At 39.1% G+C, this 27,984-nt stretch overlaps 1 protein-coding gene across 1 annotated transcript in view; it reads left to right on the plus strand.

Annotated features, from left to right (window-relative positions):
- Positions 1–366: 366 nt before the first annotated feature.
- Cntn1 (contactin 1) overlaps positions 367–27,984 on the plus strand; it is a 138,144-nt gene continuing 110,526 nt past the window's right edge. Inside the window, exons 1-8 of the mRNA XM_052160364.1 lie at positions 367–550; positions 2,242–2,274; positions 10,593–10,725; positions 14,057–14,229; positions 16,420–16,515; positions 25,202–25,408; positions 27,419–27,518; positions 27,652–27,833. Coding sequence (XP_052016324.1) covers positions 367–550; positions 2,242–2,274; positions 10,593–10,725; positions 14,057–14,229; positions 16,420–16,515; positions 25,202–25,408; positions 27,419–27,518; positions 27,652–27,833 — 1,108 coding nt within the window. The remainder of the gene's footprint in view (positions 551–2,241; positions 2,275–10,592; positions 10,726–14,056; positions 14,230–16,419; positions 16,516–25,201; positions 25,409–27,418; positions 27,519–27,651; positions 27,834–27,984) is intronic.

A 27,984-nucleotide genomic window follows, 5' to 3' on the forward strand; every position in this document is an offset into this window, starting at 1 on the left:
CATCTGGAAGTGCATCTGAAAAAAACAAAATTTTCCCTTTCTCTTTTTGTGAAGTAAGAACAGAGGATGGATCCAGAGGTGCCTTGGATAAGAATATAGTGGGATGAGCCCTGCTCAGTTGATGGTGTGGACTGTGTTCTTGTAGTGTTCTCCACCTTTCTAGCTCCAACAATCCTTCCTCCCCATTAGGTGGGATTCCCCTGGCTTTGCCTAGTGTTGGCTGTGGGTCTCTGCGCATGTTCCCAGCACTTGCTGGATGACTCCCCTTTGGTGACAATTGGGTTAGGTAGTCATGTTTGGTTCTATCCAGGTCTCTGGGTTGGTTTGCCCTGCCTCTGAATCCTGGTCATCCAGGCAGTGTCAAATATGGGTTTCCTCTCCTGGCTTGGGCCACAAGTTGGGCCAGTCATGAGTTGGGCACTTCTACAAGTTCCGAACCACCATCGCTCCAGCATGTCCTGTAGGAAGGACAAGATTGTAGGTCTGAGTTTTTCTAGCTGGGTTGATGTCCTAATCACACTACTGGAGACTTGCCGGGTTATAGAACATGGTGAGAACAGGATCTGTATCTCCCATTACTAGGAGACTTCACTAGGGTCACTCACTCATGGATTCCAGAGAACTTCCACTGCACTAGGTTTCCACATTGCCCCCAGTTTTCCTATCTAATTCCAGTAATCACCCCAGTACACACACACACACACTCTCTCTCTCTCTCTCTCTCTCTCTCTTTCTCTCTCTCTCTCTCACACACACACACCCACACACACACACACCACACACATACACACTGTGCTGCCCAAATCCTCTTGCTCTCATCCACACCCACAAAATCTATTCTATTAGTTCTTCCCAGGAGATCCATACATCTACCCTTGAGCCCTTCCTGTTACTTAGCTTCTCTTGATTGTAGCATGATTGCCCTTTGCTTGATAGCCAATATCCACTTGTAAGTAAGTATATACCATGTTTATCTTTCTGGGTCTGTTTTATCTCACTCAGGATGATCTTTTCTATGACTGTTTGCCTGCAAATTTCATGATATCATTGTTTTTAACAGCTTAGTAATACTCCATTGTTTACATGTACTACATTTCTTTATCCATTCTTTGATTGAGGGACATCTAGGTTGTTTCCAGCTTCTGGCTATTATGACTAAAGCTGTAACGAACATGGTTAAGCAAGTGATAGACTGATGTGCCCTTTGGGAATATGCACAAGAGTGGTTGTTATAGCTGGGTCTTGAAGTAGATCAATTTCCAATTTTCTGCTCACAGAAACTGAAGCAACAAACAGGGACCTCTATGTATCTGGGCTAGGTCTTCTGCTCAACCTTATGGTTGTGTAGCTTGGTGTTCTGGTGGGATTTCCAGCAATGGGAGTGGGAGTGTGTTTCTTACTCTTTTACCCGTGATTAGGACTTTTTTCCTTCCTACTGCTGGGTTGACACTTCTAGCTGTGATAGGAGAGTTTGTGCCCTCATATAAGTTTATTGTAACTTGTTAGGCCCATTTTAAATGGATATTCCTGGAAGGCCTACGTAATTTTTTTTTAAGGGAAACAGAGGAGTTGATCTGGGATAGGGGAGATGTGAGGAGGGAGTAGGAGGGGGAAACTGGTCTGATGTAATGTATGAGAGAATACATTTTAACAATGCATACATGTGTGTGTGTGTGTGTGTGTGTGTGTGTGTGTGGTTTCATAAGATCAATCTAGAGACTATTAGCTTAGCACAAAGAGGGGCCCTGCAGATACCCCTAGAAAGCTGGGAAAGGACCAAGGCCTTGGGCAAGTGCTAGTTGTGTTGGAATTCTTCACTTTCAGCAACCAAGGTGATTTTCTATCCTTCTTTCCCATCCTGTTCCTCCTCTTCCTATCCTGCCACGGTTAGTGCTTTAGTATTTAAAGGCTATGGTAAATATACAGAGCCACAATAATGACATGAATACACATATGTGCATAAATAATGTCATTTTATATGCTTATTGACATTTTATTTCAAATGAATTAGAAAGTGTCTTATTAGTCTTCCAAATTCATACTAATTTTATTGATTGCAAAGAATGCTACCACTATATAATGTAAAAACAAGAAAAAAATAATTGAACAGGTGTAAAAGATACATCAGTCTTGTGTGAAGAGTGTTTAGTCCCATTTCATTGAGTCTGCCCAAGTTTGAAAACACACTTGAAAGAATTTGGTTGACATAAAAATTTTTTTTCTTATTCTTTTTCTTTTTAGAGTTTACATGGCACAGAAGATATGGTCATGGAGGTAAGTTTCAAAAAGCTTGTGTGTGTGTGTGTGTGTGTGTGTGTGTGTGTGTGTAATGATATTTGATTTCTGCCTTAATCTATGATCACTCTAAACTTGATTAGAAATTCTGTAAAATATTTTTTTTAGATCCTGAAACAGCTTGCTTGATTGGTGAAAGACAATCAAGCACACACACACACACACACACACACACACACACCAAGTTTAGGCAGATGAAACTATTCAATGTGGTCTCCATTTGTCTTACATACTTTGTAATAATGCAATGCTTTGGAGCCTCTGCTGCTCCCAGGGACTAAACCACCAACCTCAGAGTACACATGGATGGGCCCATGGCTCCAGCTGCATATGTAGCAGAAGATTGCCTTATCTGGCATCAATGGGAGGGGAGGCCTTGGTCCTATAGTGGCTTGATGCCCCAGCATAGGTGGATGCTAGAGGGGTGAGGCAGCAGTGGGTGGGTGTCTGGGGGAGCACCCTTTTAGAGGCAAAGGAGAGGGGAGGGGAGGTAAGGGGAGGGGAGGGAGGTTGCCAAGGGGAGACCAGGAAGGGGGGGGGGGACAACGTTTGAAATATAAATAAATAAAATAATCAACAATAATAATGATAATAAAAGAATAAAACTGCTTAGCCTTCTTGTAAGCCTCTTGTTTGTTTTGAGAGAGAAAATTCTAGTTAATGCATGTGGAAACTTAAGATTCAGTGTAGTTAGGAGCCAACAGATGCTACAAAAATTTCCTGTTTGAGATGTATGAGTGTAACAACTAGTCCAGCTGGTCTGAGTCTCCTGTTTTTGCTGAAGTAGAGAGGTGCAGCAAAGAGGACCAGCTTGGATCTGCCTCTCTAGCTGAACTAGCTGGCTGAGCTTGTGGGTTTTGCGTAAATTAGTCAACTTCTAAGAGCTTCTGTTTTCAATATGCAAAAGTCTTTCTTGCTGCAAGACCCTCACAGTGAGCGAGGCTCGCATTGTGACTGATGGACCAGTTACCCAGTGATGAGTAACTGCGAACCTACTAACACCACTGCAAAATGACAGAATGCAAAGTCAGGAAGAACTGCTGTACATCCAGTGCGACAGCCTCCAGGACAAATACAAACGAAGCCATTCGGACTGAGAAAGATTTTCACTTACAGGTTTAAAGAACAGAAGCACAAGGGATTCTTTCTTTCTTTCTTTCTTTCTTTCTTTCTTTCTTTCTTTCTTTCTTTCTTTCTTTCTTTCTTTCTTTCTTTCTTTTAAGATTTATTTATAATATTATATGTAAGTACACTGTAGCTGTCTTCTGACACAGGAAGAGGGCATCAGTCAGATCTCTTTAGAGATGGTTGTGAGCTACCATATGGGTGCTGGGGTTTGAACTCATGACCTTCAGAAGACCAGTCTGTGCTCTTACCTGTTGAGGCATCTCTCCAGCCCCAGCACAAGGCATTCTTAGCCCACATCCCGTCAAAGCCATTTCCCTCCTGCATTGTGAGCTGGCAATCACTACATGTAGGTTTTATAAAGACCAGTGACTAGACTTCAAGAACCTTACCCTAAGTAGGGAATATGAAAAAAAAAAGCAGTTCTTAAAGAAAAAAAATGGGATTTGCATTAAAGGAACAATTTGATGTTTCAAGGTGTGTTTAATGATGGATGTCATAGATAAGGAACCCCGAAGAATTTTAACAGGTAGAAATGATACAAATTCTAAATAAACAAGGTGACTGATAACAGCTTTAAAAAGGAGAAAGAAAGACAGACAGACAGACAGACAGACAGACAGACAGAAAGAAAGAAAGAAAGAAAGAAAGAAAGAAAGAAAGAAAGAAAGAAAGAAAAAGAAAGAATAAACACTTGCAATTTCTATAGGATATTAGCAGGTATTTCATTAGAAAGTATTTTATTGTCAAATAAACCCCTGGAAGCCCTGCTGCAGAGCTAAGTGTAATGGTGTATTTTTAATTGCAGTCAAGGTTTATAGTGCTAAAAAAAGTAAGTGCAGCCATTTCTTTGCACTGACATCATAAAACACCTTTACTGAGTCACTAAGAACATACATTTGTTTTTTCACATCCCTAGGAAATAGAACCCAGACTCAAGATATTAGCATAACCATATAACTGTGGGCCCTCAGAACCTGCAGAAACCTTGCTTCCTTCAGCTGCCATTGGCCAACATCCTCCTGCAACTGTGAAGGCATAACTCTCACTCAGCTGCTCCTGGCTTCTCCCCGTGGTTCTTCACATAACCTTCCCTCTGAGCATTCTGAGCATGCCAAAGTCCTGCCTTTTGCAAGGCGAATCTCTGAGGAAAGATATAATATATATTATATATATATATATATATATATATATATATATATATATATATATATATATATATGTTCATCTACCTGATAACCAATAAAGACCCTTCATTTATGTTAACCTTAAATTTGTGACCCTTCACTTCAGATGGAGTGCTAAGATTGCCCAGCAAGCAAGGCATTTCCTTACATGCCCTTTCCTGTCTCCCTCAGTCATGTCTTAGGGCACTCACTCCTCACACCTCTAAAACACTTGTGCATTTGGACGTTGCCATGTTGGGTTTGGTTGGTATGGTGTAGGGAGATTAGAGATGACGAGACGGCAGTTCCACAGGCTGCCCCTATGTTCTCTGATCACTGCTCACAACTCCACCAGTGCCACGCCGCCATTTATAGGGCTCACCCCACCCTGTTGTGTTCCTGTGCCGGAGACCTGTCTCACACGGTCCATTTAACCTGATGCCATAGAAAATGTCTCCTTTCTCTCTCCCTATTGTCAGCTTCTCCCTCTTAATGGCTATCATTATCAGCACATATACATTCCATATTCTGGGAGAATCATGACACATGCCTTTATCTCAGCACTCGGGAGGCAGAGGCAGGTGGATATTCAAGGCGAGCCTGGTCTCCATAGAGAGTTCCAGGACACCTGCTTATATAGAGAGACCCTGTTTTAACAATTCAATAATGATGATGATGATGATAATGATAGTAATAAATGTTATTTTCAAACTCTATACTTAATTTCCATGTATTCTTCTTCTTATTCTATCATCTTCTTCACACCAATATAACAAAAACATTCTTTCCTATGTTTGCTCTTCTCAATTCCTTGATATATCTTCTTTGAATAAAGCAAGCTTCAACCATTGCCTCCCTGCCACCCATGTTGTACAGGTGGTTAATGCAGTGAGCCTCTTTCTAGTTTTCCCTGCAGTGCACAGCTGGCTGTCACATAGGAATAGAGCACTCTCCCATTTCTCTCTGTCTCTCTGTCATCTCTCTCTCTCTTTTTAAAACAAAGAAATCTTTCCCAGACTCTTCTGAGAGAAACGTCATGGTCTTAGGTAGTCTGGGTTCTCTCCAGCTATATATACTTTACACTTAAGGTACAGTTAGATATGAAGCAGCCTGGGAATATTCCTAGCCATGTCTGAAAGTTGAAGAAATGTCTTGAGATCCAAGGGGACTATAAAGACATTTTGGACTCTCCCTCTGATGTACAGCCAAGCAAAATTTAATCTATATAACCTAATCTGCTAACACAATCTTCTTCATCCTTTTAAAAACTGGAGTTATGGAAGAACTCCCAGTATTGCATTATTAAGGACGTTAATTAGTGTGCAATGCTACTTCTTACCCATCACCCTAAGTAATGAAAGTGCCAGAGTATTTAAAACCCAAGTCCTAACATCTTGATTCTCACAGTGAAGAAAGGACCAATACTGTCTAGAAGTTTGTGCTAAGCAATGTAACCTTTGCTGCATGTGGATAGTTGATTGGCTTTTAAGAGAGCTTGGACCACTCTCAGCTCTATAATAATAAATAATGTGAACATGATAAGAATTCTAATAATAGACTTTTCAAATTTTGATGCCATTACTTTATTTCCTAATAGATTTTTTAGACTCATCTTAAAACATACTTATGCAAAAATACTATTTAATAACAGATTCAGATGACATATTTCAGAATGAAAAAAAGAGTTTATTTCAAGACAGTTATGAAAATGACTAAAAATAACTCTCAAGCACAAACTGCAATCTTATTTTCAATTTCTGGAAATAAAACCAAATAGCAAGATTACAGAGGACTTAAGTTCATATTCTGGACTTATTATATACTCTATGGTCATGAAAAGCCCACTCAAGGAGAAGTGATATCATTTGATTGTTTTCATCTGCAAATTTTACTTCAAATAAACATGTGTGATCTTTTTCTTTCTTATCATTTTTTTAACCATATTCGATAAAGTAATCACTTCTCTGGTAGAGTTATGATAGCTACATTATATATTAGAAAATGATTTTTTGTTAAAATGAGTTTATATTAAGAAAAATGCAGATCAAAACAGGTAGATTAAACATTCATGTACACTAAGATATTTCCTCTCTCTCCCTCCCTTCCTCTCTCTCTCTTAGTCTCTCTCTCTCTCCCTCTCCCTCTCCTTCTCCCTCCCCCCTCTCCATCCCTTCCTCCCTCCCTCCTTTCCTCACTCTTCCTTTCAACTCTATAAAACTTCCAAAACATCTAAAGCTCTTACCTGCATCTTCCTATTGTGAGTATTAGGAGACAGGGACAACCTTTCCTGAAGCTCATTGGAAATCTGCTTTAATGGGTCCTGCTCTGAGTCTGATGTTGTGTTACCTATGCATGGAAGATCTTTCTCTTGGTCTGAGTCTGCACACACTTGTGAATTAGGGGACCATTAAGTGAACACATTGGTGATGGGTTATGTGGACACCAAGCATGACGGTTGTAGGCAAAGACTTGATGTGGTAACTGCTATTCTTCAGGGCCAGTTTCAGTTTACTAATAAAATGTTCAGAATCATTCTTAAGCCCCAGAGGGGATCCATTGCTTTATTCAGGGCAGAGAGTTCTAGAAGTATAAACAGTATATATTCATTACACAGTGTAGATCTATCTGGAAAATGAGAAAACTAAAATATTATAAGTGTAATTTTTCCTTATGAAGATTAATTTAACTTCATTATTTTATTCCACTAAGGTTTCATAGTCCGTGCTTATAGAAGTTAGAAGCTAATGGAGGATTGGAAAATTAATACACATCCTTTGTGCAAAGTACTACCCCTGAGAAGAAAAACTGCTCTATTTGACCTATACAATTTTAACCACAAATTTAATATATTTATAAACTCTTTGAAGAATTGACTTTCAATTATATGTAATATGTTATATATTCTCATATATATACATATATATTGCTACTACATCATAAAAAAATACCCTAACCATAACAGTGGTAAAGGTTTACCTCTGTTAATAGGTAAGTTTTTTTTTCAGACAGGATCTCATAGGGTGATAGAAGTTATCATAGAACCCTCATAGGGTTAGAGAAGATAAAATCCTTTGTGCCACTTGAGTTAAATCATTTATTCAAAAGCAATCTCAGAGCCCCAATTGGACATCTCTTGTTAACAAATGAAGCTTCTGGGAAAGGATTATACCAGATCAAGCTCTTGGCCCAAGAAGTACCATGGGACCCCCCTCCCCCCCAAAAAAAACCCCAGATTATTGCTAAGGCTATTGCTTTTTTCTTCACAACCTGACTGTGAGGCTCTATTGCTGAAGACAGCACCTACGCAACTCAGGGATCACAGAGAAGCCAAGTTGGCATCTATCTAAAGCACTTCTACAGACTAGAGTTCATGGCACTTGGAAGGTACTTGGTATGTTTCCAATGGAAAACCTTAAACACAAAGCCAGCTACAAACCCTTCAATCTACAATGGTGACCTGCTTTCAAGATAAAATGATATTATGGTGGCACAAAGCTTGTGGGAATAACAATCAATATCTGATTGGACTCAAGTCCACTCCATGAAATGAATAGATCAATACTGCCTCAGTGGCCAAGAAAGAACCTGAGACTAGATCAGTCAATGACCAAGAAGAAAACCAAATACTTCTGTTTACATAAGGAACATAGCAAGAAACTGGCTCCTTACAACATTCTGCCATACTTATTGGTCTGTGCCTTGCTATGCTATCGTCAGAAAGACTTCCTCCTGTAGCAGATGGGAACAAATACACTCACAGACAGTGTGTAGAGGGTGAGACCTTCGACAGTCAGTCATAAGTGGAATATTTCCATCAAAACCCTTTCCTTGAAGGCGCAAGGAACTCTGCAGAAGAAGAACTAGAAAGAGTGTAAGAGCCAGTGTGTTGCGGGGAAGACACCCAGGAAAGAAGGCTTTCTAAGCACAGCATGATCAACAAACATATGACTTCTCAAAGACTGAAGCATCATGCACGTGACCTGCACAAATCACTCTTTTTTTTTTAAATTGGATATTTTATTTATTTACACTTCAACTGTTACCCCTTTCCTGGTTTCTTCTCTGGAAACCCCCTATCTCATTCCCCCATCCCCCTGTGTATGTGAGGTTGTTCCCCCACCCACTCACCCACTCCCACCTCACTGCCTTGGCATTCCTCTACACTGGGGCATTGAGCTTTCCCAGGACCAAGGACCTCTCTTCCCACTGAGGTTCTACAAGGCCATCCTCTGCTACAAATGCAGCTGGAGCTATGGCTCCTTCCATGTGTAATCTTTGGTTGGTGGTTTAGTCCCTGGGAGCTCTGGGGGTTCTAGTTGGTTGATATTGTTGTTCTTCCTATAGAATTGCAAATCACTTTTAAGGCAGATCTCATATCCAGCAGTATATGGTCAACATAAAATAAACTCTGTGGCATCATTGGAGTTCCTTTGTCTTATAATACTGTGTCAGGGCATTCTTTCCCCCCATTTACTTATTGTATCTATTAACATTAATTGATGAATTATTTAATTATTTTTTACTTTAAGGTCCTTTGCTTATATTTATAGCTCCTAGTTATTTGTGTTTGTGAATTCCTGTTGTGTGGACGCTATATCTTTGAGTTTAGATGTGTTTCTTGTGCTCTTTCTTTGGCTCATTTTCTTCTCTTTGTTTTCCTCTGTACTGTGCTGATTTATTTTATCTTATTGTATTTTATTTTACTTTTTGAATTATTTCTTAAATACTTATTTGTTTTCTAAAGAAATACAGAAAGGCTGTGGATCTGGAAAGGAGAGGATGGGGAGGAACTAAAAGGAAAGGACACAGTTGTAGTCAAATGATATTGCATGAAAAATATATTTTAAATAAGGGGGAAAACAGTAAGCTGGAAGATTCTGGCATGATGGCACCCAATCCCAACACCTGGGAGGTAGAGTCAGGAAAATGTGGAGTATGATGTCAGCTTGAGCAAGAGCATCTTAAATAAACAAACCCAGAAACAATGACAAAACGATATCAACACGAGCTGGAGGAGTGAAGCATGCTTTGTGTCTATCTGAGCCATCCCAGTGACGTCAGGGGAGAATTTCCCTCCTTTCGAGGCACGTGGCTCACTACTAATTCATTTGGAACATTTGGCTCTTAGCTGTTGTGTGCAGATGCTGCTGAGCTAGTGATGCCTACCTCTTCAACATTCCCCATGGTGCCATTTGTTCTTCCTTCCAAAGAGGATGGAATAACAGAAAATTGCTTCCCAAATTGGATACCTGTGATATGTTTCAAACCAGTTCACAACTCCCATACTCGCTATCTGTGTATATGTTGTCCCCAACGATGGTGAGCATGTGTCCTGGTCATGTGTTCAAGAAAAAAATAAAAAAGAGGACAATCTCCTCAGAGCATTCAGAAATTGATTCATTGCTTCATTCCTACCTCCTAAAATCTTAAGCAACTTCACATTCTAGACCACTAAGCAATTGCCTAGCAGGGTGTAGTGATTAAAGTCCACTCCAAGTCCTGACTGTGTGGTGAGACAGAAGTTTGCATCAAAAATCAAGTCGGGTATTTTAAGTCCCAAAGCCCAAGTGGGGAGGCATTGGGCTACAAAAGATAATAATTTAAAACAGGAGGATGGGAGAGAGCCCTGTGAAGAAATTACCACCACGGCTGGGTCACAGATGCACAAATTCAATAGGAAAAGCAGGATGATTGTTGCAGAAAGTAGAAAAGCTCATGCAAAGACATGGAGACACAAATTTGCGTGTGTTGTCTGTGTGTGTACATGCGGGCATGCACGAGGGAGTGTAGGGTATGCGTGAATGTGTCGGAGTGGGAGTACATGTGAGTATGTGTGAGTGTATGCGTGTGTGTGAGAGTATGTGTGTGTAAAAGGATATAAGTAGATGAAATGGAACATTTAGGGAAACCATGAGAGACAGGCAAAAAAGAGCCATTTTCGATGTGACCAAAATTTCTTTGTGTTACAAGGGTGTACACTACAAAATCATGTTGGTTTTGTTTCAGTTTCTGAGGAGGACAAAGGATTTGGACCCATTTTTGAAGAGCAACCAATCAATACCATTTACCCAGAAGAGTCACTGGAAGGAAAAGTCTCACTCAACTGCCGGGCCCGGGCCAGCCCATTCCCAGTTTACAAGTAATGCTCCCCACCCACTGCTCGTTTTAGAATGGAAGGGTAGGGTGGGAGAGTACAGGCGGCATCCACGACCTCTCAGATCTATAAAGAAATCTTTAAGACAAGTTGATAAGGTCCATGAACACCAATCCAAATACTGGTATATACACTACTGAAAACACCATATGATATTTATGTACATATTGTTTTTCTTAAATATATGTAATATTACTCATAAGGAGATGATACATGTAGATTTGAATCATCTAATAGAACTGATGCTTTGGAACAAACAGATGTTACATAAAAGCATCCAGTATATACATTTGAAGACACAATAATTTTGTATGCACTATCCTAGATAACTCAAATCTATGAGTGATCAATAATATTTCTATTTGAACTACATTCAAAGTTCTTCGCATGGGCAGTTCACATGGGAAAGTGTTACCCTTTTGCAGTGAACACAATCTATCTCTGACAATGCAGAAACTTTCCTGCGTTGCTAGGACTGAACCTAGATGCTCATGTATGTGAGGCAAACATTACCAGGGAGCTCTATTTCCAGCATATACAAAAAAAAAAATGTGTCTTAAATATATCTACCTTCTGAACAATACAGGAGCATCTCTTTTGATTGATGCTCCTGGGTTACTTCTTTTTGCTATCATAAAAACTTTGTAACGGCTAAAAATGGGTTTCTGTGCTACAGAGAGTTTATAAAATTGCACCAACAATTTAATCTTATTCAAAGACGGAAAGTTGACCAAATGTCAGTGAATTTTAATTTCTTCTATGAAGTGTTTCCATGGGGGCAAGGGGAACCCCACAAATGATTGATGGGAAACTGAGACAGTAGTGGACAATTAGCACCTAATTGAATTGAAGGCTGTCAATTAATTAATTTTTGATAGTAGGCATTCTTCCGACCATAAAATAGCTTTCTATTATTATACAAAATTATTATAGGGAAAACATCTCTTTCTTAGCACTTCTAATTGTGTTCATTTTCTCCTGCCTCTGGCTATAATTACAAAAATTACTCCTAAAGTAAAATATGAATTTAGGTAGAAAAGTCACTATCCTGACATTATTTTTATGGCTTCAATTTCACGCATGGGAGGACAACACGAATTACAAACAACACAATTGTTCTAAAAATTATTCAGTCGCTAGAATTACTGCAATGGTCTCTGCAAGTGGTCATGGTCATGGGCTGGCATCGGTGATAGTCTGTGGAGGAAATTGGTCTACAGAGAATTTTACAAGAAAGGATGCTAAATACTAAATTAGACACATTGACTTAACCGTGTAAGTTAAGCACAGAGGCCTGACCGAAGCAGAGGTGCTATGGTTTCTAAATAGAGTGTGTAAATCTCAAGCCTATTTCTGTGATGCAGATTCCGAGATACCGTCCTCGCCAGCAGCCTCCAGTCTGGCTTGAGGGGCGACCCATCAGCAGGTGCTGTGCTCAGTGTTTGTAGGATCCTGGCATGGACATGGGTATGAGCCTTCTCCACACAGAGGCTGTATGAATGGAATGTAATCTGGCAGATATGTCACCAACTCCACCCAACAGGTTTTAGCCTAAACTAAAACGCCAACTTGAGCTGGCTTGACTGTCCGTATATTAATATATGGACTGGGGAGTCAAGCAGGTCTTTAATCCTGATAGAGGCAGCTGCATCCGACTGTAATCTGACTGTAAGATAAAGGCTTAAAGGGGAAGAGAAGACAAGAGACTTGTTTGGTAAAAGAAAGGATGATTTTCAAATGTAGTGAATTATGGAAGAAACCGCACTGCCCTCACTAGCCACTCACTGTGTCCTTCACACAGTAGTTTTATATTTGTAATGTGTTCTGTGATGATGGATTACTCATGGTGGCATCCCAAAAGGTGAGAGGTACAACAAGGAATTTTCCTTGCCACTCGCCAGTCTTGACATACTTTTTCCCAGTCTTCACCCCCAAGAAGCGAGCACTGCAATAAAAAGCGTATCTGAAGGCACAGTGGTCTCAGCACACATTTCTAAAAATAGACAATGAATTTATCCAAACACAGCCAGGCCTAAAATTATAGGATACCCTAAACAACCACAGCCATAAGAAGTCAAAAGTTAATACAACTTAGACCCAATAAAGGAGGGAGAATCCCCACAATTGAAGTTTAATGACTAGGAAACCTGTGCGGTGATCACTCCAAACCACTTCTACATGCACAGGGCCAGACTGGCCCTGCTGGGATCAAAGCAACTGATTGGAGTGATTTCAACAAGCAAGAACGGAACAGTGTGTGGTTTGGCTTTTGAAATTAGCTCTTAGCCCATGATGATTAGAACTGGGAAACGTTCTATGGCCCTGATTTACAAACGCATTCTGAAGTCATGCAGTTTTGCCATTACCGTCACCTGTATCAGAAATGTATTTGACATCTGGAAAGTAGCTACAGCTGCTCCCCGAACCTCAAGGTCGGGACTTTTGTCCGTGCTTTTCTTGGGACATTGCTTTAAGAGATAGACCCTATGCACACCGCAGCATAATTGTAAACTGGTTTGTTACTAGCATCGTAAGTGAAACATCTTTTTTACAGGCATTCTTTCCTCCAACTCACCCAGAAAAGGCAGAATTCAATTTTTAATAATGTCCCCTTCCTCGAGCGGTGTTGTTAGCCACAATATTTTTCATTGACACTGTTACACATAGAAATATATACAGGGGAAGAAAATGTTTTCAGCAAAAGTTGCCCCTCAATAATGTGAAAAGGCACCACTGAATAGAATGAAGTAAATTTGAATTTACCAGTTTGTGGCTTGGATCAAGACCCAGTAGAATTTTAAGCTGTGTGATCTCCCTCTAGTGGTCAACATGTTAATTGCTGTCCCAGGCAGCCTGCCTCCTTTAGTTTTATTGGAAAATTACTGTGTTATTTAGCCAGATACTCATACTTTCTATTTTAATTTTGCTAGAGATATATTTTAATATTTTATGCAATGTATAGATGCCTGTGAAACTATGTAGCAGAATATGGCTATCAAATATGTTCATGGCTAAATAATGAAGTTAATTTCAGAGATACATGAAGTCAATTTTAGGAATAAAACTCACTAACACATTTTCCTTCAGGAAACTTCATTTAAGATGAGGAAAAGTGTCAGGATATTACACGTTTGGTACCTTAGCTAAATTATTATTCATGTTTCAAAATACTCAGGATCATAGATCATTAAGAAAAACCATCAATTCATTTACGATCATCTCTTCACATGGAACTGTAATTACTTCCAAGTGAAGTTAGTCCAATAGTTTCCCAACTTCATGAGCTTCAGAGTAACACTGATGTCTTTTTCTCTAGATGGAGAATGAACAACGGGGATGTCGACCTGACAAATGATCGGTACAGTATGGTGGGAGGAAACCTTGTCATCAACAACCCCGACAAACAGAAGGATGCTGGGATATACTACTGCTTGGCGTCCAACAACTATGGAATGGTCAGGAGCACTGAGGCAACGCTGAGCTTCGGGTGTAAGTAGTCACAGGCTTTTAAAAGGGTGGACTTATTTGAAAGGGAGTCACATGTGTTTTAGTTATTGACCCAAGTCTACATAAATGGTGTGTGAGGGTGTTGACTGTGGATGATTAACTACCTCAGCTGTTCTCTTCCCTTAAAACCCCTTCTCCTGGTGAGATGGTTCAGAGTCAAGCATGATGACTACTCCTGCAGAAGAACATGTTCAGTTGCCAACACCCGCACACCCACACTCAGTGACTCACAGTTGTTTGTAACTCCAGCTCCGTAGGATCCAGTGCCCTCCTCTGGCTTCCATGGATAGAATGCAAGCACACACACACACACACAAATGCACCCCAAATATCACATGCGTGTGTATTACACACATGCGAACAAACATCTCAACCAAAGTAGTGACTCTGTGTGGTTCATTAAAGAAGTCATGGCACCTGTTTATTTACAGGTGGTGGGTTGGTGTTGGTGAGACAAGTATGGCACTCATGAAATTTTCAGTTAAAATATAGTAATTCTCTGTGACCACCAGGGCATATTGATAAACACAACTGTAAGTGTTCAGCAAAAAAAATAAAAGAAGGAAACAAGACTGTTGACAAGAACATGCCAAAGAAATGTATTGTGCAGGAGAATGGGCTTTGGGTGGTAAGCTCAGCATATACAAAAGACTACGGTGTTCTAAAAGATGGTGTAAAAGAAGCTGGGCAGTGGTGGCACACGCCTTTAATCCCAGATCTTGGGAGGCAGAGGCAGGCGGATTTCTGAGTTCAAGGCCAACCTGGTCTACAGAGTGAGTTCCAGGACAGCCAGGGCTACATAGAGAAACCCTGTCTCAAAAAACCAAAAGAAAAAAAAATAAAAAAACCCAAACCAAAACCAAAACCAAGCATACACACACACACAAAAACCCAAAACATAAAACAAAAACAAAAAATACGGAAGTATGTTCTGAAGAACCCTGAATGATTCTCTGCAGTCTAGCACCAGTAAGGTGCTGGTAGTGTTCACATTGAATGCCCCATAGGGTGGGATTAGTTATTGAGGCAGTATCTGAGATATACAGAGTACTGTGTGCCTCTCCTCAGCTCCCCTGTCCCTGAAAATATCTGGATCTTCAGCATTTAACTTCTCTGGGCTGGAATCAGTTAAAGTGTGTTTTAGTTAGTTGATCATTTTAAATTTGAATTAGTCATTTTTCTTTCAGGGTCCAATAACAGAAAACATTTTTAAAAATACTTGTTAGCTTAAAAGTTAGAGTTTGTTCTAAAGGACAGCTCTACATTGAGCTGAATGTAGATGTGATTGGATGTGATAATTAATCTCCGGTTTGTGATTTTATGTCCCGATCTTTATCCTTGCTAAATACATTACAGGATGAAAACAATGTTTTTACAAGTCATCACCAGGAAGGGTGAGATAGGTCAAGAAACAGTAATATTAAAATAGTGTGGCAAAGAGAATTATAGATAAAACATGTGAATCTGTTAAAAACTTGGTACTTCCACTTAAGTATTTTTTTCAAAGAAAATCAAGTTAAAAAAATATTCTTCTGCCACTGAAGTAGAATGGCATCTAGGAAAATGACTTTAAGATGGAATAAAATATTTGTGTTTCTTCTCTACAACCAGAACAAAACCTGTCAAATGAACTGGTAAGGTTAGGGAAGAATTTCAGGTGCCGTTAGCACATCAGGACTGGGGATGTACCTTCAAGTCATCCTCTGGAAAAATATAACCTGGAGAGCACACAGGTTTCCAGAGATAAACAGAGTGTTAAGGAGAGTAAAATGTAGCTATTATAGTTTAGGTGTGGACCACAAACAAAGAGAGAGTCGGAAATGATCCAAAACCAATATTAGTAAAACAAATGAAGAACTGAAATACTTCGGGATGAAGAAATCAAGCAAGATGTGAGTTTTAAGCACAACACACAGGGTAAATGAGTTTAGAAAATAAATAAACACAATTTAAAGGATCAAGGGGCTCATCCCTTTCTCATATCCAACTGGGGTCCTTTCCCCGAGTGGAGGATCTGAGCAGCCACGGGAAGGGATGCCCGTGTGTTTCCTCGCTTGCTCCGGAAGCTCTCTGGCTTTGCCTGATCTCACTGTACTCCTGAAAGATTGCACTTAACAAACATCTCTTTCTCTTGAGCAGAGTGAACATTTCCCTTTTCCCTTTTGAAATCAGATCTTGACCCCTTTCCTCCTGAGGAGCGTCCGGAAGTGAAGGTGAAAGAAGGGAAGGGCATGGTGCTGCTCTGCGACCCTCCCTACCACTTCCCAGGTAAATGGCGATCCTCAGACAACTGCAGAGTGACATAGACACACATTGGAGTGTTCTAGTAAGGTCAATACACTCATAATCACCAAATTCATTTAACGGTCATGGGCCATCGTTAATTTAAAGTGACTCATACTTTGCATGTGTTGTGCGAGCTGTCCCTGGGGAAACAACATATGCTCACCACAGATAGGACATTCACTGAAGAAAGCATTCCACCCGAGACTAGCTTGATGAACTGATGAGTTTAACCGGGGCTACTTACTTACATCCCGGAGCATGGGGATGGAGTTATTTTTCATAAGCATGGACAAGTTAAGAATAGCTACACCACTGAAGAAAACGTCTCTCCTCCAGTAGCCACTAACTTCCTGTCATATGTCAGGGTGGGACCCAGAACAGTGACCAAGTTCATTCAGATATCATGCAGCTAAACAAGGTCACAGAGAATTAAGGAATGCAATGTCTAAGTCATACCCGGAAGTCAACATTCTCAACATCAATTTGCAGTCATCACTTAAAGTGGTTGTGAACACTTTCCTACTTGATCAATTGGCACTAATCCTAAAGGTTTCTAGGCATTCTAGTTTATAGACAATATGTATATTGTTTTGTGCCCTCATTAAAGTTCCCATCACGGAAGAGAAATTATGGTAGATTTTGCAGAAGTTATGTTAAACATTCAGAAATAGAGCAGTCATAAGGAATGATGTATAGTCAATTGGTTTTTTAATTTGGTATCTGCAATATACTGTGAATTATAACTAAGCCCTAGAAATGATGAAGGCTTGATAAATTATTCATGTCTTTGAGTCACTGGTCTATGAGAGCAGCCATACACCTCAGAAGAGGAACAAAATTAAAAATCATCTGTTAAAATTTCAACTTCAAATACGTAGATCTTTTCTTTGATATGGTTAAAAGCAAGGCTACTATGGTATATATTCATAGTTTATTTTTAGTTATTATATTTACCCCCTTACATTGGAATAAATACTTTATGCTCTTTATATATTAAATGTGATTTAAGACATATCAATAGAAAATGAAACACAACACTGCTGTAAGCAGTCTCGTGTGGAATACACTGAATTTGTGCATATTCATAGAAATATACACATATGACTTCATATAAATTGTATACATATATTACATGTAAGTTTCATGTACATGATATTTTATATGTACATCTGAAAATGACGTATGTAGCTCTAGTTACCTCTAAAATACTGGTAATTTTCTCTGCACTACAAGATGGAGGGAAAATTAGTAAAGATGGAAGGGTCATATTTACAGTGTTACAACAGCCTTCAATGAGAGAATGGGCTTTTGCTTGAAGAACTACTGAAACTATGAGAAAATATCCCTTCTCTACCCAGCATTCCCCACAAACAAGGCAATAGCAGCACAGTGACTCCCTTTGCCTATTTAACACTGGATGAACTTGCTGTTTAAGGAAATCTCTTGTGAGCATTTCCTCAGTAGGCACTTCTCATTCTGTAAGGACACACCAGGGAGCAGAAGAATAAAAGCCACCAGTCCTCAGAGACCTTCTCCAGGGACAGACATACAATAAATGAGGTGCCTACTTAAAAGATATAGAATATTAGAGAGGGAAAGAAACAGGAAAGAGTTGAAGATAATTATATTTTAGGAAGGGCCTTGCTAAGAAGGGAATGTCGACTAAAACAGTAAAGAAGTGACGGGACTAAGAGTGTAGGTATCTGAGAGAGGCTCTAGGGAGGCGAAGCCACAAGATCAGGGGCTGAAGGTAGACTATGGGTGCAAAGCAAGCCGGAGAAGGCAGCAAGAAAGGGAATGGAGCACCAGGAACTGTGCTGGGGAGGACCTTATCAGTGCATATGTCACAATCATGTGCTTTTACTTCAGTGAAATTTATACTCAAGCATGTTGAGCAGAAGAACCATGTGACATGAATGGTTACCTGTTAAAGGAGGGTCAGAGCAGTGGTTCTTAACCTGTGGACCATGACCCCTTTGGAGGGCCGTCAAACACCCCTTTCATGGAGTCACATATCAAATATACTGCATATTAGATATTTATATTACAATTCTTAGCAATAGTAAAATTACAGTTGTGAAGTAGCAATGAAAATAATTTTATGGTTGGGGGTCACTACACCATGAAGAACTGCGTTAAAGGTCGCAGCATTAGGAGGGCTGAGGACCACTGGGCTAGAGGAAGGTAGAACTGGAATCAGGGATGAGTTACAGCATTATAGTGGTCCAAGTAGGAAATGGAAGTCTGAGATCTCATAAAGTATATTTCCCATATTTTCCATAAATAGAGCATACTAAGTTCTGTACTTAATTCAAATCATAGTTTAGTTAAGTTATAAGTGTATTTTAAAGAAAGCAGCAATTGTCTGACTGATTTTACAAGGTCAACAGCAGCTTGAAACCATTCAACTAAGGGAGTCATTTGCTTCTTCAACCTCAGAACGCTATATGGACATTGAATGGGCAGAGGAAATGTCATTAATAGAATAAAATCTTCAACATTCTTCATCTCTATCAGTGTTCAATTAGCTCTAGGGTACATTCCACCAGCTTACCTGATCCTTTGATCAATATCAATATATCTCAACTCTATGCCATCAATCTCCCATCATCCTTGATGCATCCAAGTGAATGGTCTATGCTTTGTAGCTTAGAACTTCATTGGATTGAGACTGCAAAGGAATATGCTGTAGGATTCTGGTTCTATGTGAGTGCTATTTACACACCCATTTGTGTCTGTCAAGCAGTATTCTTGTAGTGATGATCTGAGAATGAGTCTTCACCATGTCAACTAAATAATTTCTGTATTTAAAATGAAGGGTTGATTAGTTATCTTCCATGATAACTTCTTTGAAGACCTTTTTAGGAACTTCATGTTTAACAGTGATGTTGACAATGGTATATAATCACAATAGTTGATTACTAAAGTGAATAAAACATGCTTAACTAGCATTAACATATTGAATACATCATTACTATGAAGTACACCTTACTACACTAAATAATTTGTTTTTCTCTTTCTTCTCTCTCTCTCTCTCTCTCTCTCTCTCTCTCTCTCTCTCTCTCTCTCTCTCTCACACACACACACACACACACACACACACACACACACAGAGAGACAAATAGACAAATAGGCAGAGAGACAGATAGACAGACAGACAAATCGGCATAGTCTACTTTCTCTGAATTTGTTGCTCTATGAATTTCCTCAGGGGAAAACTTTTGACCCAAACTATGCTCTGCATTTAAAAGTAGTCAAAGGTTCTATTTCAGTACTAATGTTTCTTCAATTTCATAATAATGTTTAAAAAGCAACTGATTATATAGTTGTCTGGCACAAAGACATTGTTCAATAACTATCTGAGGAGTGAGGGAGATAGGGGCCAAAGATCAGATAATTCTTTAAATGTATTACCCGCAGGGGCTATGCTTCATAAAAAGATAAATTCTGTTATATTTAATTCATTAATGGCCACAAATAACTTATACAATTTATACATGTGACTTTTGAACATCCAGTACTCCTGTCAGTAAGAATATGTAATACCACTTTTTAGTCAAGTATTTTTCTAAATATAACCATACAATTTCAGTTATTATTACTCAAAAAATACAAACTATATTTTTATTAAAGATGAATTGAGAAATACTCCCACCATTTGAAGGGCAGGTAGTATTAACAGGATGACTTAATAATAGACATGTGCATACCAATTTAAAATCAGGAAGCCATTTCCAGTGAGAGGAATATGATCATGAGTTCATCTCAGCAGACTAGATAGATTAGCACAGAAACAGGTAAGAACAGGAGAGCCAGGTAAGTAGTACTCGCCATTTACAACATCTAAGCAGGGACCAGAAGCTGCGGACATAGACTGGTAATGAAAATTGTGTTCTGTCAAGGCTAATTTTTCACAGGATACGAAAACATAGAAAGTTTTCAAATCATTGCTCTTGGGAACACTCACGATTTTCAGTGTATCCCTAGAAGAAAGCTATGTAGGTTGTTTTACATAGTGTGCTAAATGGTGCAGTTCAAAGTAATATAATGAAATGGTAAACACATTACAGTTGTCCATAATAAACGTATGCTTTATATGAATGGTCCAGACTCTCATGAGGCAAGGCAGAGGCTTCTGCATCTATCAACAAGCAACATTCCTTAAACAGGTGCTGGCGTTTAACTCTTACATGACAGTTTATTATTTAGTTCAGTCTATGGTGACAGGAGAAAATCCACACTATATTATATTTAAAGATAGTTGCTTTTATCATCTGCATATGGCCAGGACCATAAAAAAGAACGTTGCATAATTGAGAGAAATGGGTTGGAGAATGGCTTCTAAACTTTAAAATGGCCCAGTCCTGAAGTCAGAGAGGCTGGTGTTACAGTTACTAAGCTAGGTCAATGTACTCCTGAGTAGGTTAAAGCTTGTCAAATAATTTTTTTGAGTACTTATGTCATAGGTCTCACAAGGCTAAAGACCATGTGTTTTATTTAGTGGAGCATGAGAGATACTCACTTTGTACAAATCGTATTAATCAGAAGATGTGTATTCAGTGACTTGGAAAGACTGTTTTATGGTCTCCAAGACTTGTGTTTATACATTATGATGACTTAGATCTCTTAAATATTCAATCAAATCACAATTTGTTACTCTTTACCCATCTCTTATAGAAATAGTGCAATAAAAGCAATACTTGGGATGAAATTTTGCTTTTGTCTGCTGACACACCCACATCGTTCTGAATGTGCTTTATGAATGTGTCTTTAAAACATTCTATCATGTTTATATATAAATAAAAATCCCCTTTCATAGAAGGAAATACACATACTCTCTTAAACTTTTCTCCTTTTTCAATAACTAGTTGTTAAGAAAAAATGGAAAAAATTGATTGTCATTTTTTTAAAATATTTATTTATTTATTATATGTAAGTACACTGTAGCTGTCTTCAGACACCAGAATAGGGTGTCAGATCTCTTTACGGATGGTTGTGAGCCACCATGTGGATGCTGGGATTTGAACTCATGACCTTTGGAAGAACAGTTGGTGCTCTTACCCACTGAGCCATCTCTCCAGCCCCATTGATTGTCATTTTAATTGAGAGTAGAAAAAATCACTTCCAAATAATTAAAAGTGAATGTCTCTATCATCCTACCACAAACATCAACTTCCCATAAACATGCTTCTGAAGATGATACTGTTTGCCCAATCCCAAGATGGCATCATCTCAGAAATTTCAATAACTTGTTAAAGATTTTATTCAAATTCGTCTATAACCCTAAGTAAGAATAAAACATCCAAATAGTTCTGTCAAAGCCAGCCTTTAGTAGCACATTAGAACAATTTCATAATGAATAGATAGAACTACTTAGAAAGCTGTCTGTTAAGAATCGTCCAGAGTGAGCAGCTCATGTTTTCTTTCCCTTTTGAATTAACTTATCCACATACCCCCAAATGCTCCACATAATCTGTTGTATGAGAAACATGAAAGCAAACCTGCACAGCCATCTTGACTGGAATTTTTGATACTGCAGAATGCTGGATAAAAGAACATAGCTAATTAAATGCAATGCTTGAGTTTTTTTGTAATTCTGTAGAGCTTCCTAGAGTGTGTGTTTTGTTTCATGTTCCCTCGTCAGTCGTCTGTACTCTCCTCAGTTTTCCATGCAAACTGGTGATTTGTCCTGATACATCCATCCTTAAAAACAATTGGATGGTATAAGAAGCTTATTGTTCACTCTAAGTAAAATTATACTTAGGTTGACTTAGAAAGATTTTCAATTATATTCATTTTGGGGATCTATAAATATATATTTGCTATAGTGTTTTTTTTTTTCTTGACTGTTAAACTACTACTGGAGAGATGCCCATTGAAGCAAAAATAGAAAATTCCAAGTCAATCAGCTAATTAGGTAGAAATTCCTCCCCCCTTTGCCTGATAGATTTATTTAATTTTTGTTGTTTGTTAATTTTATTACATACAATATATTTTAATAATGTTCTTTCCACTTGCAAACTCTACCCAGATTCTCCCCACCCACTAACCATTCAACTTCATGATCTTTCTGTGTGTCTCTCTCTGTCTCATAACAAAAAAACAAAAGACAAAAGCCTCTCAAAAAGAGCACACACACACAAGAAAGAGAGAAAGACAGAGAGAGCTAGAGCGAGAGCAAGAGAGAAAGAGAGAGAGAGAGAGAGAGAGAGAGAGAGAGAGAGAGAGAGAGAGAGAGAGAGAGAGAGAGAAAATGTGGAGTTCATTTTGAGTTTACCAATTACTCCTGGGAATGGGGCCTACCCTGGAGTTGTGGTACATGTACCAAGTGACAATAACTCTTGATTGGATAAACTGATTTTGCATTCCCAGCATGCATCAATTACAAATACCTTCTTGATTAGGGCTCCAACTTTGTGCCTACTTCCTCTTGTCACTTTGTAGATTGTTTTCTCGTTTGAACATACACAGACCTTATCTGTGCAGTAACAATCTTAGTGAGTTCATGAGTGTATCAGTCCCGTTGTGTCTGGAAGATGCCGTTTCCTTGGAGACATCCACCACTTGTGGAGTTTACTATCTTTCTGCCTCTTTTTCCCCATAGATTCTTGAGCCTTCTTGGGAGGAGGCTGATAAAGTCTTCCCATTTAGGACTGAATGCTCCAAAGTTTCTCACTGTCTGCACAAGTGTCCATTGTGGGACTTGTTATCAGATATCATCTACTGTAGGAAGAAACTTCTCTGATGAGGCTTAAGTGAGGAAATGATCTATGTGTGTAGAAGAAAATCTTTAGGAAAAAACTCATTGCTGTGTCACTTTAGCTGGATATCAGCAATATGCTATCTTAGATGGGGTTTCAGTTGTTGGGATGAAGCACCATGACCAAAAAGCAAGTTGGAGAGAAAATGATTTATTTGACTTACACTTGCATATTGCTATTCATTACTGAAAGACATCAGGACAGGAACTCAAACAGAGCAAAAACCTGGAGGCAAAAGCTAATTCAGATGCCATTGAGGAATGCTCTGACTGCCTTCCTCCCCATAGTTTGCTTAGCCTGCTTCCTTATAGAACCCAGGAATCTATGCTCAGGGATGACACCACTCACAATGGGATGGGCCCTCCCCTATCAATTACTTTATAATAGCATGCCTATAGGCTTGCCTATAGCCTGATCTAATGGAGGTATATTCTTAGTTGAGGCTTCTTTATTTCAGATGACTTTAGCTTGTGTTAAGTCAAAATACATGTTTTCCCTTAGATCCATAATCTATCTACTCTTAGGCTTGGGGGCATTTTAGCAGTGTTAGGTAGAGAGTCTATATAATAGAATAAACCTTAAATCTAATTCTAAAAAATGTCTGGTTATTTCCATAACATTTGTGCCAATATTTGTACTATTATATCTTCCAGATAGGTTTCTGTTGTAGGTTTCAGGGTTTGTAGTTTGGTGAGATGGTGATCACTTCTCTCTTCCAGTAGCTTGTAAAGTGCCTATTAGCACCATGAATGTTAGTACGGAGAGGTAAAAGCTTCTAATTGGCCCAAGTTGATTTCTCTACATTCTGTAACATAAGGAAGTATGTCTTCAGCAGTAGGACATTATTGTCAGATTAACCAACAGCCTTGTCAATACCCTGTTGTGTTCATGAGGGTCTCTATTATTGGGTGGATGCTTAGTTCTTCGCCAGCTGTTGGACACTATGGGTCCAATTAATGTATGAGGGCTGTGGGGGTCTCTGATTCCCAGCTAAGAAAAGTCGCCATGCAGACCCTGGTTGAGAATGGTTCTTGGGAACTCTTGGGGAGTCACAAAGGATGCAGATGGGATAGAAGGAATGTCTGAACATGAAAGTGGGAGAACCCTGAGTCCCACCAAAGACCTAGTCTTATGGGGATATTAGTGGACTGGGACAAGGGACTGCAGCAGTTAGGTGGCAGTGGGTTTAAGAATAAGAGTGGAGAGGCTTAAATGGGGGGTGTGAAGGAGAATAAAGGTCACTAACCTGAGTAAGTATGGAACCTTACAGGTTCCTGGTAAATAGCTATCTTCAATGTCTGCAGACACACATGAATAAACTAAATTATTTTAAAATCATCGGGTTTCATTTTCCTCATATTTAAGAAAACCAGAAACATTCTTTTCTCCCATTTGTGTGGCTTTTATTTTTTTAATATGACATTCTATTATATAAATTTGTGTGTGTGTGTGTTTTAAAAATAGGAACCCTGAAAAGAAAGGAGACCCAGCCTGTAAACTGAGTTACCTTGAGCTTGTCTGTGTGTTGGAGCAGAAAAGATAGATTATGAGCTAGGTAACTATCAGGCCTGGATTCAGATTCTCAGGTCTATTGAACAGTCACCAACACTCTGTGCAAATTACTTACCCCGAGTTTCAGTTAATCCACCAATGAAATAGAAGGAAGGATGTTGAGACTCTATAAAATAATAGATGACTGATAGACACAGGGGGATAGATTTAATTGTTTACTGTGACAGTTATATTCTTGAAAATACGGTAGGCTGTGAGAAAACGTGTTCTGTCTCAACTTCCAGTATTTACGGACACGTAACCTCTGTCACACTGTGTGGTGGATTGCAAGGAGGAAGCAGAGCCTTCACTTACAGAGACGAGCTTAATATTTAGCAGGTGATGTTTCCTTCTAGATGATCTTAGCTACCGCTGGCTTCTGAATGAATTTCCTGTGTTTATCACAATGGACAAACGAAGATTTGTGTCTCAGACCAATGGCAATCTGTACATCGCAAATGTGGAGTCCTCAGATAGGGGCAACTACTCCTGCTTCGTGTCCAGTCCTTCTATTACAAAAAGTGTGTTCAGCAAGTTTATCCCCCTCATTCCAATACCTGAACGTAAGTATTTTATTTTGTTATACTGCTTTTTTTTGCAAAGTTATCTGTTTATAGTACATTTATAATAACTATTGGGTGTCTTCCTGGGCCAGACAGCACATGGTATGTGCTGGGTAGAGGACTTAGTTTTAAGCTTTCGAAGTTGGGTCTTATATTTAATAACATTACCCTAAAATGGTTGAGTTTCATACTCATTGCTTCTAGCTTAGGAAGTATATGGAGGGCCAACTCATTAGTTCAGGGCCCCTAAAGAATTACAATGGAAAATGTCTGGAATCTGCTTTTTGTTTCATGACCATTTGAACTTGATAGTAAATTTGGAATGAGTCTAAATGTTTAGAGCAAAACAAAACAAAAAGTGATCACATAATTAGAAAAAACGTGATTTTAGAAAACTATTCAAATGGTACAAATAAAGTAAAGTAATTGTCACTTCTGCTTTAACTAATGACATTTATCATTACTGTGACCTGTGTGCGGGGTTCTACCCCACCTCCATTTTTATTTCTTTTAGTTTTTCCCATGACATTGTAACAAGCACACTGCTTCAGGTACACTCTGTCACATCACGGGACACCTGCTTCTCCCATCCCAGCTTAACCCTAGTTCTGCTACATTAGCAGTGGGGACTCTGCACCTATGAAATGACCTGTTTGTATCCTCTCTTCTCACGAATGTGGGAAATGACACATTGCCACTGGGGTTCCCCTTCCCCTTCTCCTTGGAAGGAAATAGCCACACCGTCCACTCATCCCACCCCCTTTATTCCTAACCTCACTATTACACAAGGTCACATGTGCCCTCCCTAAGGGGGTGTTGATTACCTTTGCTACTGTGCCTCACAAATATACTCTCCCCTGTGTCTTCTATGCATTTGACTACTTCCTGTCTCAGTGGTGGACAGGTTTCCATGCACTGATCCATGAAGGTTTCTCCCCTTCCTCTGATGTCCAGAACAGCCAGCCCTGTGGCTTTTAATTCTATCAGTATGTGAGCCACTGGGTAGTTCTGAGAAAAAAAAACTATGAAATGCAGATGTTGACTCTAGAAGTCTTAAAACTGCCATCAAAGCTTTACCTTATGCCAAAGGTAAGATCTATATTCTTACCAAAACCCACTGGTATTTATTTATCTCTCGACAACACTGGTCTCAAAACTTCCTATACTGTGTTCTCGGGCCCTCTGCTTTCAGATGACCTTTAGGTCATAGATTTTAACATCATTGTATTGACATTTGACTTCATACATGCTATCTATAAGTCTCTGTACCATCTTAGAGATTTATCCTGAGATGGTTCAGTTCAGTTTTGATTTCTGCCTAAGATTTCCATAGCCCTTCTGTAATACTTTATTTGGTGATGACTCTTAGACTGATTATTTTGTTTTGCCTTTGATATTGTCATGGAATATTTAATACCTTTTTAGCAGTACATACTCATGTTTTGGTGGTTAATAATGCATTAAGCCATTTGCATGGTTTTATCAGCACAGCTTTCATAACCGATGTGCTGAACAACAGAGACAAGTCATATCTGTAGCATAGCCTGAGCGCCGTCATCATCAACGGCCTCTCTGTCTTCCGTTTGCTCAACTCGCTTCTCTCTCTCTCTTTCTTCCCTTTCTTCCCTTTCATTTTTTATATTTTTGTCTCTTTCTTCTTTTCCTACCTCCTTAAGTGCCTCACAGCACTGGTCAAAGTATTTTACACTTAAGTGAAGCTCCTTAATGACACCTTAAAATTCTGTAGCCAATTTAGTCTGATGAGCTAGGCAGTAGCAAAGTTAGTCTGACTGAATATCAGGATGTTCAAGGAAGTTCATACTTTCATATATTGTGCATAGACAAATAAATCTATATATTGAGACCAAAACATACCTATGTATAAAAAATATTCTGACCGTATTGATGCAGTACTATCCTATGAAGTTTCCATGAAGTGAACAAAAGGAAAAATATTGTGAATAATAGATTATGGGTGTTTGTGTCTTCTTTTTTTTTTTTTAATATTAGGAACAACGAAACCATATCCTGCTGATATTGTTGTGCAGTTCAAGGACATATACACCATGATGGGCCAAAATGTGACTTTAGAGTGTTTCGCTCTTGGAAAGTAAGTATGTTTGTGCTTCTCATGGCCGTGCCTAGGAATACAACAGCTTTTGTGCATTTTCAGGAAATAAAGAACTTAAGCTCTTCTTCTTCAATCAGTGTGGATCCTGAGCTTTTATGTCTTCTGTCTCAAGCCCTGTTCCTGATATTCGGTGGCGGAAGGTGCTAGAACCAATGCCTAGCACGGCTGAGATAAGCACCTCAGGGGCTGTCCTCAAGATCTTCAACATCCAGCTAGAAGACGAAGGCCTCTACGAGTGTGAGGCTGAGAACATTAGGGGAAAGGACAAGCACCAGGCAAGAATTTATGTTCAAGGTAGATATTTTAATTCTTTATGAACACTGCCAACATCTTATTCAAAGGCTTCATACTTGAGGAAGATTTATCATAGAATAATTAATAGTTTTAAAAGATGCAATGTAGAGTCTATTATTCAGGTAGGGGGGATATTTACCACATTTCTAAT

The sequence above is a fragment of the Apodemus sylvaticus genome, chromosome 17 (genome assembly GCF_947179515.1).
Source record: "Apodemus sylvaticus chromosome 17, mApoSyl1.1, whole genome shotgun sequence".
Classification (NCBI taxonomy): Eukaryota; Metazoa; Chordata; class Mammalia; order Rodentia; family Muridae; genus Apodemus; species Apodemus sylvaticus.